Below are 21359 nucleotides of genomic sequence, written 5' to 3'. Positions count from 1 at the left end.
CTGCTGTTACAGAAATGTGTAAACATGTCTTTTCAAGGATATAAGGTTCAATTTCTCTGACTTCTTAAATGAATGCTCAGAACAAGTGCAGGTTAGACTGTTAATCAGAACCTAGCTTTTGTGTGAAAGTAAATAAGCAGCTCAGCATTAAATTTTTATTGGACAATGTGAGATCTTGGATTTATAATTATGTATATTAGTCTTAAAGCTGGTTTGATTTAGTTATCTGAAATCCAACATTAAATGCTTGGGATTTGATTTGTTTTCTTTAGGATTATATATCCACGTGAATTTTTGGCTACAATATTTTTAAACTCAGCCACTGACCTCTTCAGACAAAATAGATTAACTGGTCTACTTAAGATGGTAGAGGCATGAATTTCATGTGTGTTAATGTGAGCACAAAAAATTGCTTTGGACTTGAAAAATATTGGTTATGATAATTCACCATTTCTGACTATTTGTTTGCAGTTACCAGTGAAAACAGCTGGGGAAAATTATTGAAAGATTGAGGTTTAAATATTTAATTTTACACATCACATAAACGCATACTTGATAGCCAGCAAATACAACAAACTCAAAATCACTTGATCCAAGAATAATGTTTCATTTTAACAACAAAATAAATCAAGCTGCTCAGAATACAATATCTCATAGTGAGATAATCTTCTTAGAGCTGTCAACTCACTACTTTTTAAATGAATATGAATTGTTATTACTAAATTAATTTGTGATTTAATACAAAAGCAAAGAAAGGCATTTTGTTTAATCCAATTTCAAAATCTGTGATGCCAGTACATCTACATTTAATTGGAAAATGTGCTCACTTATTTATATCAATATTCAAAGGGACAGACAAATATTTTACATTAGCCAAGCATGTTTGAGAGGAAAGACTAGAGAAGACTGTGGGAAAATAGTTTTTTCAACTATTTCACAGAAAATATTTTCCGCTTATAATAAAGCTCTGTTTGTGAACTGGCAAGTTCAAATAAGTAACATTCTTCTCCAATTGTCATGTGCTATGACAAGATCTAAAAAAACATTTATCAACTAACCAGTGGCAAACTCAACTTGTGTCTCCCGTTTGAACATGCCTTCCGTGAGAGTGTATCCATTAACTGCTTCCCCAATTTCCTTTGCTGTTGTCCAATAAATAGGATTTAAGATTGAGATGAGTTTCCTCATGGCAGGACCTAAAAAAAATGGAATGCTTAACACAAACAGAACAAGCTTGAAAATTATAAACAACCATGTCAGTAATATAACAATATGTATACAGTATACAACTGCCGACACCTGAAGATTTTTTTATCATAAAAGAATCCAGACAAATCAATAATGAAGGTATATTAGTGAGGGCATACTACAAGCCGTTGATATACAACTCAAAGAAAGATACAGTTAATGTGGCTCACAAGAGAATTACAAAGATGCTATGTTTCTTGCTGCCATGCCTAAATACTTTATAAAAGAATTAAATTATCCTCTGGGATTATGAACATATTGACAAGATTACTTGCATGAAGTAGGATAAGAAAATGTAAACTGCAAAAACAAAAACAAAAACAAAGTTGCTGGAAAAGCTCAGCAGGTCTGGCAGCATCTGTGAGGGAAAAAACAGAGTTAATGTTTCAGGTCCAGTGACCCTTCCTGAGACCTCAAACTATAAATTGAGTTAATCTCATGGCTATGGATGAGAATCTTAATTTCCTATTTTCTTCTTTATTAAAGAAGTGCCTTTTTGTCTGTTTTTTAATGAAATTTCATTTTCGTTGAACTGAATATCAGCTGTGTTAGATTCAATCACAGATTCTGAAGTGAAACCCGCTCAATAGCCCATGCTCGCACATGGATTAAAAATAAATTGAATTGATGAATCAGGCACTAGACACTTACCAATGCTTCTTGGTACATTTGAGATCCGTGCTTGTATAACTTGAGTACCGGTTTCTGGACTGGCAAATGTAGTAGCATTCAGTAAAGCAACACCAAATTCCACGTTGTTAATATTTCCTATAATACTTCCTCTGGCATACTGAGGACCACCTGAAGGAAGGAAACACAGATACTGCACATTTCATGCTACTTTGGAAATGACTTGGAACATAGATTATGAACTGCTACTTGGGGCATGATAAATAACAAAATCAGAAGTGCTGTCCAAAAGTCAATTTTCTTTTGGACCATGAGTTCTCACTATCTATGTAACTTGATGTCCTGAACTGTTAGTGACATCAATGAAATAGATTTCTGTTGAGAATGGGATGCATTGTGTTTGTAAACCTAAGGAAAAGGTATCTTCTTATGCTTAGCAGGCGGATGGGATGTGAAAAATTCATTCAGCATGTCTTTGGTAATCGGGAGGATATTAATCATTTGTGTTGATCACAATGAAATGTTTCTGAAAGGCTTTAAAGCAATGGAACACATGGAATTTAAGTGAACCGAATTAGAATGTTTAGAATAAATTGCAAGAAGTTCATTGTACTATTATGGGTCCATGGTGTTTTCTGATGTTATTTTTATGTATCTTTGGGGCATTGTGGTTCAACGGTAGTATGGATAAATTATGGAGATCAAAGTAACAATCATACGAACTAAGGTGATTTGGCCATTCAATCTATTGACCATGCTCCCCATTCAATAAGATCATGGTTCATCAGATTGTGGCCACAGTTCCTCAGTCTGACCCTATTCCTAAGAACATGTGACTTCCTTGTTGGTCAAGAATGTATTTACCTCCTGGTTTTAAAATATTCAAAGATTTTTGACTCTAGTACAGACTGGGAAAGTTCTAACAACCGACCCTTTAATTTTAAAACTGTTTTCCCTAGCTCTAGTCCCTACTTATAAGAGGAACCACTTGTTCCTCACAATCCTTCAAAGTCCACTTTGGAACATGTATGTCTTATAATGTAGGTAGAATAAGCATAAGTATTGAAAGTATGTTGCACTTGTCCTGGCTTATGGTTGTGATATACTGATATTCATAATGAATTTGTGAAGTGTGAGACTGAGTACTCATTTTGGATGATGTAATGAGAGCTCAATAAAGATCTTTGTACAAATACTTTAATTGTAATGGGTGATGTACCTGAAAACAGAAGCTAGGTCATGTGATGATGTCTCAGAAAATACCATTCATTGTTACAGTTGACAAATTTGGATTCAAGTTTTTGAAGTCACAAACCAATTTAGAGCAATTGTATAATGTTCTCTATCAGCGATGTATGCTTTCATAGCCTTAAGGTACAAAGCAGTTTCTTGGCTGAAACATATTCAATGTTAGATACAGTGCATAATCATTTTCCTTGGCTTAAATAATCTTTTAAATTAAAGTTTCAAATTTATAAGGGTCTTCTAGTATACAAAGAACGTCCTCTAAGAAATTTGTTGAATAATTTTAAAAAGAACTCAAATGGAATTTTTGTTTCACCTAATTGATTGAGTGACTTTATTCAGAATACATCTGAGTGCCAAACAGCAGGGAAGTTCCGGGCTTTGGGGACAATAGGGACTGCAGATGCTGGACACCACAGTCTATAGGTGTGAGGCTGGAAAAGCACAGCAGGTCAGACAGCATCAGAGGAGCAGGAAAGGCAAGATTTCGGGCTGAAACCCTTTTGTCAGGACTGGGGAAGGACAGGGTTGCCCAGAAATAAATGGAAGGAGGTTGGGAGCTGGGGTGAGGGTAGGAGAGATGGTGATAGGTAGATGCAGGTAGGAGGTAATTGTGATTGGTCTGTGGAAAGGGTGGAGTGAATAGGTGAGTAGGAAGATAGAAAGGAGACAGTAAGGACTGCCAATGCTGGAAGCTAGAGTCAACATACGTGAAGCTAGAAAAGCACAACCGATCAGACAGCATCTGAGGAGCAGGAAAGTCAATTTTTCAGGCTGAAACCCTTCATCACGATGGACAGGTTAGGTGAGGAGGGGGTATAGGGCTGGGGGTGGAGGGATTTTGAAGCTGGTGAAGTCAATGATGAAGCCTTTGGGCTGTAAGTCCTCAAGGCAAAATATCAGGTGTTGTTCCTCCCGTTTACATGGCCTCACTGACAGTGGAGGAAGCTAAGGATGGACATGTCAATAGGGGAGTGGGAGGGGGAATTAAAATGGATGGCAACTGGGATGTTGGTTTGTTTGATGCATGTGGAGCACAGATGCTCTGTGAACATGTCCCTGACTCTCCTCAGTGTGGAGGAGATCACATCAGGAGCAACAAATGCAATAGATCACTTTGGATGAAGTGCAGGTGAATCTTTGGTGGTTCGCGGAGCATCTGTGCTCCATCTTCCTACTGCCCTATCTGTTCCACCCTTCCCACAGACCAATCACAATAAACCCCTACCAGGATCCACCTATCACTGTCTCTAGGGGTTTTGGTCTGAAATATTGGCTTTTCTGCTCCTCTGATGTTGTCTGACACTCTGTGCTTTTCCAGCCTCACACCCATATGTTCTCAGCTTTGTTTCATTCTATATGGTGAGTTCAGAATTGTGGCATTCCATTTGACATCCCATATTCCCTACATAACCAGAAATGGGGAAGCAATGGCCTACTGGTATTATTACTAGACTGTTAATCTAGGGCCCCAGGTTCAAATCTCACCACAGCAGATGTTGGAATTTGAATTCAATAAAAAAAAAGTCTGGAATTAAGGACCTAATGATGACCATGAATCCATTGTCAATTGTCAGAAAAACCCATCCGGTTCAGTAATGTCCTTTAGGGAAGGAAACTGTCAACCTTACCTGTCTGGCCACATGTGACTCCAGACCCACAGCAATGTGGTTGACTCTGAAGTGCCCTCTACACAGTTAGGGATGGGCAATAAATGCTGCCTAGCCAGCAACGCCCTCAGCCCATCAATGAATAAAAAAAAGTCTACTCCTACTTCTTTGCAATGATAATCTCTGATCCTGCTGTTCAACCCTCATCTATATCCTTGTTACCTACCACTAATTTGACAATTCCAGTGGCCTCCTGGCCAATCTTTCGTACTGCATCTTTTGAAAACTGGGATCCATCCAACATTCTGGTATCCATATTCTAACTCTCACCACGATATCACATGTGCTTCTGATTTATTTTGGCTCCTGTTCTGGCAATAATCCCTCCGTGTATTCACACCTCCCTGTCTCTTAATCTATTCCTCCCTATAATCTTCCAAGAGCTGTGTACTCCACCAATTCTGGCCTATTCAGTATGCAAGTTTGGTCTACAGTTGGAAGCTACCTAAACCCTTATCTGAAGCTGAATAACCCCTTCCTATACATCTTTACCTCTCTCTCCACTTTTAAGGCCCTGCACTGACCTACTTGATCAAGTCTTTCGAATATTTCCTTACATGGATAAATGTCAAATTTTCATTGATAACTGTTCCTACGAAATGTGTTGGGACACTTTAAAGGTTCTGTATGAATTCAGGTTATTGATGAATGATTGATATAAGGCAGTGGTAGAGGTGTTAAAAATTAACATAACAAATTTAGGGAGGCAATTAATTAAGCCAATTCCAATTGCGACTTTGTGAGGGTGCAGAAGCACAAATGGCTGGATATTGGATGGTAACAAAATCACTTCTGCTGTTGTTGCCCAACATTATCAAATGGCATGATGATACTCACTGTCTATACTAACACATGACCAGTGAGATTTAGGGTAATATCCTAGGCTCAACCATCTTCAGCTGTTACATCAATTATCTTCCCTCCATCATAAGGTCAGGAGTGGTGATGTTCGCTGATTACACAATGTTCAACACAATTTGTGATCCCTTAGATAATGAAGAAGTCCATGTTCAATGCAACAAGATCTGGACAATATCCAGGCTAGGGCTGACAAATGGCAAATAACATTTGTGCCACATAAGTGCCAGGCTATGACCATCGCCAATATAGAGACAATCTAATCACTGTCCCCTGATATTCAATGGTGTTACCATCACTGATTCTCCCACTATCAACATTGTTGGAGCTACCATTGACCAGAAACTCACCTGGACTTGTCATGTTAACACAGTAGCTACAAAACCAGATCAGAGGCTAGAAATACTGCAGCAAGTAACTCACTAACCTGACTCTCCAAAGCCTGTCCACCATTTACAAGGCACAAGTCAGGAGTTGGATGGAAAACTTTACATTGCTTGGAAGGGTACAGCTCGAATAACACTCGGGAAGCTTGACACCATCCAGGAAAAAGCAGTTGCTTGATTGACACCACATCCCCAAGCATTCATTCCCTCCACCACCAACACCTAATAGCAGCTTTGTGTACTATCTACAGGATGTGCTGCAGAAATTCACCAAAGATCTTCAGACAGCACTTTCCAAACGCACAATCACTTCCATCTGGAAGGACAAAGGCATCAGGGGCATAGAACACCACCATCCTGACTTGGAGATATATTGCCATGCCTTCATTGTTCCTGTGTCAAAATCTTGGAATTCCCTCCTTAATAGTATTGTGGGTCAATGCACAGCATGTGGACTGCAGTGGTTCAAGAAGGCAGCAAATCACCACCTTCTGATGGCGATAAGGAAAGAGCACTAAAAATGCTGGCCAGCCATTAATATCCACATCACACAAGTGAATTAAAGAAAAATGCTGGAGTTGCAAACTACACTGTAGCAAGGAATCAACTGCTTCAAGATTGCAGATGGAATGTGGAAAGGAAAACTCAAGGGAAATAATTGCTTTTGTATAGCATTGACTGACGTGGCATTTAAATGAATCTTTATAAATCTACCATTCATTCGGCATGAACTTAAATGCATTATTTTTCATTAATTATGATTGATATTACAGATCAGAAAGAGGCCATTTGCATCATCAGTCCTGTACTAATAATAGCAAAAGTGATAACATATGAACTGGTGTTCTGGTAGAAAGGTAACATCTTGCAAAATGCTATTTCAGGTGATGGTTTGCTCTAAAATGGTCCTTGTTGACTTATGAAGATTGTGCCAAAGTCAAAGTTGAAGTCTCTTCAAACAATCAACAAAACAGCAATCAAACCTGGACAGGGTTGGACTTTACACCTGGACACCTGAGAGCCATCGCCTGGGCAGGAGCGGCCTCCGCTGGAAGGCACTGGGTTGTTACACATTCGAAGACGACTCTGTTCACCACCTCCACAAGATACTGAACAATCATTCCAGGCTTGCCAAGGTCCCCAGTTTCCATCCACTGGACACAAATTTGTAAGGAATTAAATAAGAAGAATTAGTAGTGGCATTATTTATGTCACTGAGGAAACATTACAGCTTTACCATATCTTAGTGTATTAAATAATATATTCATTAGTTGGGTATTATATAAAGATAATTGCTTTTCCAAACTGCAGAATTTACGTTTATAAATATTCCTCTCGTTTGTTTTAAATTCCAATTGCTGTTTCTAAGTGTCTCTTTTGCATCCCTGCTTATGGAAATCAAGATACAGGAATTCAAACCAGTAGTTGCATTATTTTTTTTAGTTGATACATCTTAAAATTGACAAACTTCTCAAATTTGAGCTCTGTGTACCCATGTCAGTGCAGCTTGATTCATCCTGATTTCTTGAGTGATATTTGACCTGCAGTAGCGCAACAATGGTAAAGGGAAATGGGTAGTCCATTTTAAATTTTGTCCAATTATTTTCAATGGAAAAGGAATTTGGATACGGGATAGATTTACAGTTACCTATATGCAGGACCACTGCTAAATCATTGCCGCTTTTTCTGCACACAATGTATCTCAAATGAACAAAGTTGCAACCTAAAATAACACTAAGATCAGCAATGTTTACAATATCTTATCCTAATTTAATTCTTTTGAAGTCCTCAGATGGAAACATAACGACTTGTAATCAGTTGTAAAAAAATGTAGGATATTCATGCTAAGTTTTTAACAGATGCAAAGTTTCACCCTTGTTCCAGTGACTCTCTCGAGGAGATATGATGATGCATTTTTCTTTTTTGCTCTTTTCATTTCATTTTATTTAACAAAAGAAAAATAGTATAACAAGTAATGAGTATTCATAATTATTTTATGAAATCTCTGTATAGGTACTCATAGCATGGCATTTACAGAAGAATACATTAGTATCAATGTTGTTGGTATATTGGGAACAATGCACTGTTTAGTGGTGAAATGTACAATTAGATCCTGTCCTGAGGAAGATAAGATTTCACCGTAGTGGGGAATGGGCTGGCAGTACACAGTAGTGACAGCTACAATTTTCATTGTGTTGCTGAGGGATTTTACCTCATAGTGGATGTATTCGGCTGACAGATATTTTTTCAATCATCCAATTCAGGCATGTTAAGATACACTTCTGGAACAGGTGGGACTTGAACCTGGACCATCTGGCCCAGGATTTGTGACACTACCACTGCATCATAATTGTTTCCGATAGTGAGGCTGGTCATTCAGCTAATGTCTTTCCAGATAGCTGCCCTGAAAGGTTGAATGAAGGGGTAGTATCAAAACAAAGTGCAGCAGAAACCAGCTGTGTTGGCAACTGCTTTAACATGTACTTTAAGCCAATACTGCTACTTGGATATTGAGATAATTGTCTCAATATATCTGAGCTGTATCTGTAGAGGTGACACAATGTTTTTACAAAAAGGAAGAATTTCAGAAAGGCTGGTTTCTTTGACTTGTAAATTTTGAGATGTTTTGCTAGAATTGTTTTTTTTTCACAGTTATAAAACATATCTGAGAATGTCTTCGCCAATGCTTTTCAATTTTTTTCCAAATATGACTCTCCTCTAGTGGTTCAGGCTTTATGACTCTATGGTGGAAAGTGAGAGACTGAGATGGGTGGAGAGAAACTGAAGGATTACAGACTGATTGTTGAAAGAGTAGAGGGAAAAGTTGTTGAATGGGAAGGACTATTGTTGAGCCAAGGCAAGAGTCGTTGAGCGAGGAGAGTGATGGCTGGTTGACCAAGTGTTTGAGACTTAAAACTTACTTGATTTGCACTAACGAAAGTGAAGATCTGCCTTTGTGGATGTTGTGCAATTGGGTGTCAGAGAACAGACAGTTACGCCACGCCTACTGACAGAAATCCCAAACTCTCCCTGCTAACGTAACATTTAAAAGGAATGTTGCAGCTGTCAAGTCTCAGTCTGAGCTCCACAGTTGCCATTGTAGTATTGGAAGTCACAATCACAAAATCCTGTCTTGTGATTTCACTGGGAGCTGCAACCTACTGTTTGGGAATCCTGGTACATGTGAATAAACTAACAAACACATATGTTGATCACTACACTTCTGATCAGTCTGCTATTTAGTAACTGTTACTTGAAAGACCTTTGTGTCATTGTGTCACAATACTTCAAAATGTAAAAAATCAAACAACTAACCTGGGCAAATGTCCAAACTGCACCGCTGAACCTGGGTGTCAGCTCCGGCACAAGCCCTTCCACCACTTGTTGGTCGGGGATTGTCACAGGTACGATATCGTCGCATTTGCCCTCCATTGCATGTTCGGCTGCAGGTTCCCCAGCTGCTCCATGGACCCCAATTACCATGGACTGAAAGAATTATCAATTTTAGCATTATTAGCAATGTTTTAATTTGTCAGCTACGACATAGGTATACAAACAGATACACAACTAGAGCAAACAAGATGTGTTGCTGAGCACCCGAGACCACTGACTCTTCATCGTACATGTCTGAGGAGTTCATCAATTACTTGGCCTGTACAGCTGTCACGCAAGTACACTTTTATCTATGAAATTATTAATTAGATGCAGAAGGAAGTGATTCGGCTTCTCAAGCTTGCTCCACCAATCATTAAAATCATTGCACAGATCTATTTCTACTTTGATTTATTTTGTTAACATATTATCCAATTATTATATCAATTCATTTAAAAAAAACTCCCATGCATATACTATTTCAAATCCTTTCTGTGAAATAGTCAAAAAATCCAGAAGGACAAACATCAGGAAGATTTCTTCATGTATCAATTTATCAACAACTGCAATTCATTTTCATGTCAGAGAATAATGAAAACATCAGACTAATTTGATATATAAATAAATGATGTAATGACTCGATTTCTGGATGAGGTCGTTTAAAAGAGTTGAATTACTCCTTGATTTGTATTTATCTAGTACATTTGTGAATGAAGAATAAAATAATTGATAACTAGGCTTTGCTACTGGAGCTAAAGTCAATGTACATTATTCATAAAGGTGCAAAAGCAGAAATTGCTGGAAAAAAAACCTCAGCAGGTCTGGCAGCTTCTGCAGTCACAAAGCAGAGTTAATATTTGGAAGGTGACTAGTACCTGAACACACTAAGTAGCCCATGCTTGTTTACACGATAACAGACAGAAGGCAAAACTAAGAAGCCTGCTCACACAGTGAAATACAATGGTACCTATGAACAGAACTGCTACAAAGTCAATAAAAGAATGCTGTATGTTCTCATCTGAGACCATTCTGATAAAAGGATGCTTTCGGACAGATAAATGACCAATTCCAGTTTTTTTAATGATTATCCCAGTAATTGAATAACATCAGGTGCTAGATCAGGTCCTTAAGCTGCTGCAACGATAACAGCTAAAGTTATTTTGTAGCGAATAGTTGCCTCTTTGAAGCTAGCAACAATATTAAATAAATTCTAGCTAAAAATGCTCTTATCACAGAAGTTGGTTTCAATACATAACCAGGATATAATACAGGCCTTAAAAGAAACATTTAAGCTTAGATGTGAAGATTAACAATTCTTAGGAGATGCCTTCTCTTATGCCCTGAACAAGGGAGATTGATCACAACTCATAATTAGAAAATGCTGACTGTAGTTGTATAACGTTGCACTTTAATTAACTTTATAACAGAAGTTAATCTTAGCAATTAGTTAAAACTAACTGACTTTTTATTTTAATAAAATGTGAGGCTGGATGAACACAGCAGGCCAAGCAGCATCTCAGGAGCACAAAAGCTGACGTTTTGGGCCTAGACCCTTCATCAGAGATGAAGGGTCTAGGCCCGAAATGTCAGCTTTTGTGGCTCTCTGATGAAGGGTCTAGGCCCGAAACGTCAGCTTTTGTGCTCCTGAGATGTTGCTTGGCCTGCTGTGTTCATCCAGCCTCACATTTTATTATCTTGGAATCTCCAGCATCTGCAGTTCCCATTATCTCTGACTTTTTATTTTTACATGAAGTAATTGGGACAGTGGGAAAATAAAAAGAGTCTCAGACTGTGATAAAAGACAGCACCAAAATATGGGTAATAGAGTTTGAGTTGTCCTTACAGAAAACCAAGCCTGTGAAAGACCTGAAAGAGTATAGCCATTAAACTTTTAGAATGTAAATAAACAGGATACAATTGAAAGATCCCAAGGCCTAGTGATTACAATGTCTAGCTAATACCATATTACCTTGGGAACCTGGGGCTGTCCTGGGGCAATCATTGATTGGGTGTTTGGATTAAGGGGAAGGACAGTAACTACGTTGTATTTGATTACGGTAACAGAAAATGTATAAAAATGCTGTATTTCTTTGTCAAAGCAGAAGGTGTGTCATTGAACTATCTTCCAAATTCAAGATTCAAGGAAGATCCTTTTGGCTCTCTCCCTGCTAAATTGGTTTCTGCTTGAATAAACATCTTCCACTTGTCTGAATCCTGCCTGCCTCCTGAATCTTTGTCCTGGGTTAGGAAACACATTCCTACAACGTTTTAGGTCCAGGGACCCCCATGCCCCAATCTTTCCTTAATAGTTAAACAACAGTAAACTGAGCCACCACTTTGAATTTGCCCAGTGTGATGTAGGTACTGCCTCTTCCAGAGAAATATAACCCACTTTCCTAAATTCAAAGAGTTTAGACACCAGTCGGTAATATTGAAACAATACAGAACAATATTATTACTATCATTACTGCCTATTAAGCACTAGATTGGAGATTAATACCATTTAAAACCAATCTTACAGATGAGATTCAGCATCTGAACAGACAAAAGGCAGGTTCACATTTCAGGAGAAGATTGTGGTCTTAACATCTTATTTAATGTTTCAGGATATTAATTTGTCCTTTTGGGTGCAGGTAGTCCAACAATGTGTTTCCACAAGATTCTGATTTCATTTCTATTGTATCATCTATTGATCTATTGAATGATTTAATTTTAATTTCCAAGTTTTATTCAAATCATATACAGACTGCAATGGTTTGGTCAATTAATGAATGTCAATAGATAATCATAGACTCACAGAATACCTACAGTGTGGATCAAGACCATTTGACCCGTCGAGTCTACACTAACCCTTGAAGAACATCCACCTAGACCTAGGCCCCCATCTGATCCACGAAACCCCTCAAATACCATGGCTAATCCACCTACTCTACATGTCCCTGGAAACAACAGACAATTGAGTATGGCCAATCCATCTAACCTGGACATCTTTGGGCTATGGGAGGAAACTAGAGCACCTGGTGGAAACCCACACAGACACAGCAGAACATGCAAATTCCACACACTTACCCAAGGCTGAAATAGAACCTGGGTCCCTTGTGCCTGTCAGGCAGCAGCACTAACCATGTGCCACCTTGCTGCTTTGAGGATTTTTCATCATTTAAGTCAAGGCTTCCTAAATTGGGAGCTGGTTTCCCAAATACAGCCACGAGCTGATATTTTAAGGCCACAACGGAGCTCTGACAGCTATAACAGCTGTACTCCTGCTCTGATAGGCACTCCCCACCCCAACAACAACTACCACCAGTTTTCACCAAGGGAGTCACAACAATTTTAAAGCCTTGGGTTCAGGTCACATTGGACAAAAGCTTGGGAAACACTATTGAAGAAGTTATTCAGTCCCATTCCAACAGTGCAGTTCACTCCTCTTTCCCTAGTCCTGGTGGTAATGTCCCATGAATCAAGTTCCTGCCTCTGACATCACCATCCATATAGACAACTAATCTCTCAGTTCTTTCTCATGTGCATAGGTAACAATCCTGTAATTATCTGAAGTTTTGCATTTACATTTTAAACTAGTAACTCAAACTGATCCATCAGAACCAAATTCCTACCCATATTGGCAGTTTTTATATGAACCACACTGACTGGATTGTTACTCCTCCCAGGCAAAATGCTTCAGCTGCAAAATATCCCTCTTCAATCTGACAGCATGGAGACAACAGAACTTCAGGTTTTGGTTGCACAGAACAGTTGAAAGGCATCCAGTTAGCAGCTCACGAAGATTTGTAGTCATCTTTTTATACTCACTTGGACATGGATCACTGTTGCAGAAGTCAATTTGTACATCACTGCCTTCACAGTAGTGCCCCCCATATTGTGGCACTGGATCTGAACATGTTCTGGCCCTTTGGCGAGTGCCTCCTCCACAGGATACACTGCATGCTGTCCAACTGACCCATGATGTCCACTTTCCATCCACTAAAACAGTGAAATACCAGATAATGAGACAATTAGAGATGTAGTCTGTTAGCTCATGATACTCAAAATACTCATGAGCAGGGGCTCTTCACCCATCTAATAGGGTAAGAATTCAGTCGAATTTGTCTTATACTTATTAAACTTTTTAATGCCATGGGCTATATGTTGTGAACAATGTCTGCCTTCCTAGTGTATTTCAAGAAGTTATGTACTTCAATTCTCTTTAGATTGGGATTCAGAAAGCAAAAAGATGTATTTATATAAACTTTCCATGCCGAATAATGGACCAAATGCTTCAAAACCACTATTTTGTAGACTTTGCAGAATCATTTTGTAGTCACTGTAACTGCTGCTACATAGCTATGGTAATTTACACTTGGCAATGTTTTATCAATGATAATTGAACGATCTTCTTATTGTAGTGAGTGGGAGGACTTTGATCAGGGCGCCAGGAAAACTCCCTGTTGTTTTCCATTTTGAATCTCTAACACTTTTCTGACACTTACTTCTGTCAGTGCAGCGCTTATTCCATACTGTATAGAATATTTGTCTAGACTATGTACTCAAGTCTTAAGTGCAACTTGATCATACATCTGCTAACTCAGAGGTCATCTCCCGTTGTCTTTGGCAAGGCCTTAATGACATTACAGGGTACAAAATGAAACAGTGAAAGTTAGCGGACAATGACTCATCCTTCCCTGACCCGCTCAATGCTCCTTTTATGCTTGGTTTGAGCAGAATACCAGCGTGGCAATGCCTGCCCTGACAGCCTTGGATGCACCTGTTTCCTCAGTCACTGCTTCAGAAATCAGAACAGTCTTCCTGGGAGTCAACCCAAGAAAAGCGATGGGCCCGGGCAGTGTCCCCTGCCGAACACTCAGATTCTGTGTGGACCAACTGGCGGAGTTATTCACTGACCTCTTCAACCTCCCCCCCCACCACCTACAAGCTGAAGTCCCCATCTGTTTCAAGGAGACCATCATCTCCCTGTACCCAAGAAAACACGTGTGCTGGGTGCCTTAATAACTGCTGCCCACTAAAACACAGACAGATATTAAACAAGGCCTCACACCTATTGTGCATTGTTTGACCTAAAATGTCACCTCTTCTTCACACTGATAAAACTTTTAGATCTTTCAGGACCATGACTTGAACAGAATTCAGGGATTTACATATACATACTAATCAATGAAAAACTTCGAACTGATTGAAGATTTAACAGCATCTTAGGTTTGTTCATCCTCATCAATGGTGTGAACCTTTGATCTTTTACTTATACATTCTGTGTCTGATACTACCCCTCTCACTAACACCTGAAGGAGGACTGAGGCTCTGAAAGCTTGTGTTTTCAAATAAACCTGTTGGACTAGAACTGGTGTCATGTGATTTCTGACCTTGTCCACCCCAGTCCAATATCAGCACCTCCACTTCAATAATCATGAGTGCTTTGAGAAGCTAGCCATGGCCCATATCAACTCCAGTTCCCAACCTGACTCAAACCCTTACAGTTTGCCTACCAACATAACAACAGGTCCACAGAGCATGGCATATTCCTAGCCCTACACTCATTCCTGAAACATGTGGACAACAAAGACAACTATGTCAGACATAATGGGAACTGCAGATGCTGGAGAATCCAAGATAACAAAGTGTGTAGCTGGATGAACACAGCAGGCCAAGCAGCATCTCAGGAGCACAAAAGCTGACGTTTTGGGCCTAGACCCTTCATCAGAGATCTAGGCCCGAAACATCAGGTTTTGTGCTCCTGAGATGCTGCTTGGCCTGCTGTGTTCATCCAGCTACACACTTTGTTATCTACACCTACGTCAGACTCCTGCTCGTTGACTACAGCTCTGCCTTCAACACCATTATTCCCTTCAGATTGATGTCAAAACTGAGAGACTTTGGTCTTGTCTTTACCCTCTGCAACTGGGTCGTCAGCTTTCTGACCCATAGACTGCAATCAGTGGGGGCAGTTAACTGCACCTCAACACTGGAGCCCCCCAAGGATGTGCCCTCAGCCCTCTACTGTACATCCACGACTGTGTTGCCAAATTTCAAACAAATGCCATCTACAAGTTCACTGACAACACCACCGTAATGGGATGGATATCTAGTAATGATGAGTCAAACTACACAAGAGAGATAGAGGACTTGGTGACATGGTACTAAGGAAACAATCTGTCTCTCAACGGCAGCAAAACTAAAGAACATATCATCGAGTTCAGAAAGAAAGGAGGAGAACCCACCCCCATCTACATCAGCAGAACTAAGGTTGAGAGAATGAAGAGCATCAAGTTCCTAGGAGTGACAATAACCGATGACCTGTCCTGGACTCCCCACGTAAATGTGGCATCAAGAAGGCACAACAATGCCTCTTCCTCAGGTGGCTCAGGAAATTTGGCATGTCCATAATGTCCCTCACCAACTTCTGTAGATGCATCATTGAAAACACACTGTCCGGATGCATAACAGCCTGGTAATAGCCACTGCTCTGCCCAGGACTGTAAGATGTCACAGAAAGTCGTGTGTACAGCCAAGACCATCACAGAAGCCAACCTGCCATCCATGGCCTCTATTTACATGGCTCCCCACTGTGGAAAGGCAGCGAACATCATCAAAGAGCCATTGCACCCTGGAAATTACCTACAACCTCTTCTGTCAGGTAGAAGATATACAAGTCTCAACACACACAACAGCCATAGAAAGACTACTGAATGGACTCTAGCCTTAAATAACCTGAATGTCTCTAAGTCTTTTAGATCTGTACATCCTTTGCTTGCTGTGAATTGCCTGTACTGCTCGTAAACAAAGTTTTTCACTGTATTTTGGTAGATGTGACAATAAGTCAATCAATAAATTAAGAATGCTCCTATCTTTATTCCTAGCATTCAACTAAGTATTTATCTCATAGAGATGATGTGTATATGTTTAGGTAACATATGGCCATCACTGTTTAATATAATGCAGCTGCTGACCCATTTTTACATACTTTACATCAAATAGGAAGGATAAATTGAAATTTTGAAACTACCTGAATCTGAATGAGGCTGCGATCCTAAAGCAGATGGTCACAGACATCTGCATTCTTGCCGGTTTTGGCCATTGCAGGATCTTACAGGCACTGCACATTAATCTATCACCTACGTAGCAGAGGTCCCCTTCATTGAGCCTGGACTTATCAGGTTTTAATGATACTAGAAGTAGTGTCTGGACCAGTCCATGAGGACCTGCAAAATCGTCCTGCATTGGCCTCGGTTATTGTGATGTCCTGCTGCATTCTCTATAAAATGGCCATCTGGAAAGATGTGACTCCTGAGAATGGTGAGATCTTGAAGAGGGACAGCTCTTTGAAGGGAGGTGCAGGAAATGGGGGAGAAGGATGTGAAGATACAAGGAGATAACACTGAACAAAGAGGTATTCCTGCTGCACAATGAGATGGCAGCTTTCTGCTAACCTCCTGGAAGAGTACTCCTCTCCTTCATGAGTGCCTGGCTTCCAGCTTTCCTGTGATATCCAGATTCTCTACGGTGCAATAGAAGCTTTGGCATAATTCTATATTCTAACACACAGGCTCAATAACGGCTGCTTTCGGAGCCTGAAATCCATGCCCATATCTGCCTCCACTAAGATTAATTTTATATTCTCCATTTCAATTAATTGTTCACCCTCCTGAAAATCTAAACTTCTATCAGTTTCATAGCAGAGGCTGCTCTTGGACACAAAAAGAGACCCAGTTCCCACTTCCCACCTCTGTGGTGAAACTTCAGCCCATACTTTGCTTACCTGGGCATAGCCTGTTTTTACAAACGCGTGTCTGTGCATCTTGACCTTCGCAGTGAGCTCCATCAAATGACGGAGGAGGATTATTGCAAAGTCTGAGTCTCATTTGAGTTCCTTTACCGCAGGTCTCGCTGCATGGTCCCCATGGCAACCAGGAGCTCCAGCCACCAACAACTGGCAAGAAATTAATAAAATGGTATTGGAATATTTCAGTATATAGAAACATGAGGAGAGGAGGCATACTTATCAAAAAGCTTAAAACAGCAAATATGTTTGAAAAAGGCAAATTTCTAAACATCACTTCATCGAATGAAAACAAGACAAAAGGACACAGGTTCACATTAGCAAAAAGAAAGTTTAGGCTTGTTAAAAGGATAGAATTGTAGCAGGAAAGTTCCTGGAAAATTAGAGGAGCACAGATCATGGGAGACTGTAGGGTATTTCCTGAATGACTTGCCACAGATGGAAAAAATGATTTACCTTCTTTGTTCCTCTCTTGTGAAACTGAAGTGTACAAACTACAAACAACTCTGTACCATGTAAAAAGACAGACAATATGCACTAATTTTTATTTTTTGCTTTCAGTTACTCATCAAGCAGAGTCAGCAATCATATCTCTAATTTATTAGGGTTTTTGAGGAAGTCTCAACCAAAGTTGGAAAGCGGAACCAGTAGGCATGTTGTATTTGGACTTGCATAAGGCATTTGACAAGGTAGCTCACAAAAGATTAAGTCATAAGGTAACAAACAGTGCACAGTGTTGGAGGTAGTATATTGGCATGGACAGAGAGCTGGCTCATGGGCAAGAAACAGTGAGTGGGAATTGGAGTTTCATTTTCAGATTGATGACCTGTGACCAGTGCTGGGACTGCAACTGTTTGCAATATATATAAATGCCTGGAGGAAGGATGTAAATGTACTGTAGCCAAATTCGCAGACAACACTAAAACAGGTTGAAAGGCAGATTGTGAGACAGATATAAACACCTTGCAGGGAGATATTGGTAGGTTAAGTAAGTGGGCAAAAAGTTGGCAAATGAATTATAAAATAGGTAAATGTGAATTGCTCATTTTGGAAGTGAGAACAAAAGAACAGAATATATTTTAAATGGTGAGAAACTGTAGAAAGCTGCACCACAAAAGGGATTTGGGTGTACTTGTGCACAAAACACAAAAAGGTACCAAACAGGTGCAGTCGGTAATCAGGGAGGCTAATGGAATGTCGGAAGTGGGGTTGGGGTGTGGAAGTCTTAGTGCAACAGTATAAGGTCCCGGTGAGATCACGTGTGGAGTATTGTGAGCAGTTTTGGTTTCCTTGTTTAAGAAAATATCTAATTTCATTGAAGGCAAAGAAGGCTAACCAGGATGATCTCTGGTATGAAGGGATTATCTAATGAGCAAGAGTAAAATAGGTTGGGACTGAACTCACTGGAATTAAGAAGAGAGAGGTGATCTCATTAAAATATTTAGGATTCTTAAGGGGTTGACAGGGTAAATACTGAGAGGATGTTTCCCCTCATGGCAGAGTTTAGGACCAGAGGGTTTAGTCTCAGAATAAAGGGGTGTCAATTTAAGACTGAGAAGAGGAGAAATTTCTTCCCTCCAAAGATTGAGTATTGAACTCCTTGCCACAAAGAGCTAGGAAGCAAAGTTTTACGTATATATAATGATTAGATAAATAGATTCTTGAACAGCAGGAGAACTAAGAGTTAAGGGGAAAGTGCAGAAAAATGGATGCAAGGAATCTCAGATCAGCCATGATTCAAGTAAATGGGAGAACAGACCAGAAGGGCTGAGTGGACTACTCTTGTTCTTATTTCTTATCGTATTATGGTAGATGAGGGATGACTAATTAGATTATTAAATTGCTTCTTGTTTTAACAGCAATGTATTTGTCTATAATCAATTAAGGAGAGAAGTTAAGGGGGGGGGGTGACTATTCCAAATTGAGATGCAGATCAAGTGTGTTGTTGGGAATTCTGTTCACCTGGGAACTTTAGGGTGAAAGAAGGTCCACTTTTTCCATCCTCTTCAGCGTATAGTTGTTTCCCAGAGATAAGAGGTCAATCAAGAGGAAGTGGCAATAATTTGAAAGGCTAAGGAGGTAATTCTGTTGACTCAGAGCATTTCAAAGAAAATTGAAATGTGACGTAACAGCAAAGGTTTGATTGATTGATTGGTTTCTGAGAATTTTCTCATCTTCTACTCATGTAAACCAGCAAGTTTTAAATCTTACAAGTACAAAGTCATTTGAAGTAGTAAGAACTATTCAAAATGTGGATAATTTATTCATAAGGCTTTCTTGCTTGTTCGTTTACATGAAGCAGGGGGTTTATTATTCTTATTAGTTAATTAGTTTAAAGTAATTACCACACAATGAAGATGGCAACGTAGGTGATGTTTTGCAGCTGCATTATATGGGTGCTATTACTTACCAATGTGATCCGTGGCAAACACATCTATGTTTGTGGCCCAAGGAGCTTTGGCCCAGTCAATGAGTTGTGGGCCAAACCATAGAAACTACAATCTCTTAGGCTAGGAGAGGGGTAAAGTTACTTGGACATTTGCTCCAGAAGGCAGTCATATGCCATAAAATAGGATTTAGTGGTTTGGTCACTAGTTAGGAGAGGAGAATGTTACTGTAAGTGAGATAGGTAAGGTGGTTGACGAGTTAGAAGTCGAGGTTGCTCAGGCCTCGTAATTGTCCAACAAGTTTCAGATACTGTCAGAGATAATGGGAACTGCAGATGCTGGAGAATCCAAGACAACAAAATGTGAGGCTGGATGAACACAGTAGGCCAGGCAGCATCTCAGGAGCCCTCTTTGATGAAGGGTCTGGGCCTGAAACGTCAGCTTTTGTGCTCCTGAGATGCTGCTTGGCCTGCTCTGTTCATCCAGCCTCACATTTTGTTGTCTAAGTTTCAGATACTTGCAACTTATAAGAACAAGCGTAGGGACTGCCGTGTGGATGAGCAAACTGACTATGGCAATGTGGTACAGGAAGACCTTCAAGTGGGGGCAGTAAGTAGAAATGTTGTGGCAGGACGGGTCAATATAGTCAGGAGGATAGTACAGTTCTCTAAAGTAAACAGAAGATTTATTGTCTATTTGATGCCAGAGTTCAGGATATCTGCTTTGGACTAGAGAGAAACATGAAGTGGGAAAGTGAGGATCCAGTTATTATAGCCCACATGGATACCAATAATGTAGAAAGGTCTCTGAAAAGGGTTCTGTTTAGGATTATGAGCAGCTAAGGGGTAAATTGAAACGCAGAATCTCAAAGCTAATAAATTTTGGATTATCATCCAAAGCATGAATAAATTGGCAGAGAATAAAAATGATGAAACAGATGAATGCATGGCTGAAAAACTGGGGTAGGAGAAATGGGGTTTGATGCATAGGGACCTGGCACCCAGTACTTTGAAATATGGAGGTAGTACCGTTTTAATGATCTCCATTTTAAACATGCTAGAAACAAATATTCTGGCAATTTGCACAATTGGAATGGTAGAAAGGGCTTTAAACTAAATAATGGAGGAGGAGGACTATAAGAAGGAAGATGTGGCAAATCAGAATGAAAAAGTGAGATAACAGAACGGCGCAATAATTTGAGTCACAATGACCAGAATGTGGCAGCAAGGAACAGAGTACAAACTAAAGAATGCAAAACCAGTGACTGCGAAAGTAGTAGAAATTCTTAGGAATGTACATAAGCATACACATAGTTTTATGGGCACAGTTTGGCTACAATTATGGGAGGGATGCTCTGATGCATTAAGGTTTCTTGCAGGTTTGAGCTTTTGTTAGGAGCACTGAAACATTTAAACATTGAAACAATTTGTGTTTTTTGCTTCAGATTCCATCAGTTTGGGTGGGTGTTAACATTCATGTTGATTTGGATGCTGCATTAGTTGATAGTGATTGTTGTAGCTAGCTTGTTGTGATTGTTTATTTCACTTACAGATGCATTAGAGAAATGGTACCATGAAGCTCATTAAACTCTGAGCAAGATCAGGGGGCAGTGAACATCTTCTCCACCCCGTCTTTCCCAAACATGAGACCTTGAAGATTTAACTCCTTGTCATCACTTGCATATCCTCGATTCTCGCACAAAATCAACACGAATGATATCATTGGGCGAGGATCAATGTTGTTGAGGTGATGGGGAAAGGTAAATGATGGCAAA

The 21359-nt window shown here is 39.7% G+C and overlaps 1 protein-coding gene across 5 annotated transcripts in view; it reads right to left on the bottom strand.

Moving 5' to 3' along the window:
- hmcn1 (hemicentin 1) overlaps nucleotides 1-21359 on the bottom strand; it is a 545704-nt gene that overhangs the window by 31492 nt on the left and 492853 nt on the right. For all 5 annotated transcript variants that reach the window (XM_059647829.1, XM_059647834.1, XM_059647832.1 and 2 more), the window contains 6 exons: nucleotides 17178-17348; nucleotides 13220-13390; nucleotides 9353-9523; nucleotides 7021-7191; nucleotides 1900-2049; nucleotides 1059-1196 (listed from right to left, as the gene is read on the bottom strand). In XM_059647829.1, coding sequence (XP_059503812.1) covers nucleotides 1059-1196; nucleotides 1900-2049; nucleotides 7021-7191; nucleotides 9353-9523; nucleotides 13220-13390; nucleotides 17178-17348 — 972 coding nt within the window. The remainder of the gene's footprint in view (nucleotides 1-1058; nucleotides 1197-1899; nucleotides 2050-7020; nucleotides 7192-9352; nucleotides 9524-13219; nucleotides 13391-17177; nucleotides 17349-21359) is intronic.

The sequence above is a fragment of the Stegostoma tigrinum genome, chromosome 8 (assembly GCF_030684315.1).
Source record: "Stegostoma tigrinum isolate sSteTig4 chromosome 8, sSteTig4.hap1, whole genome shotgun sequence".
In the NCBI taxonomy this organism is placed as follows: Eukaryota; Metazoa; Chordata; class Chondrichthyes; order Orectolobiformes; family Stegostomatidae; genus Stegostoma; species Stegostoma tigrinum.
This window is presented reverse-complemented; position numbering and strand designations above follow the sequence as displayed.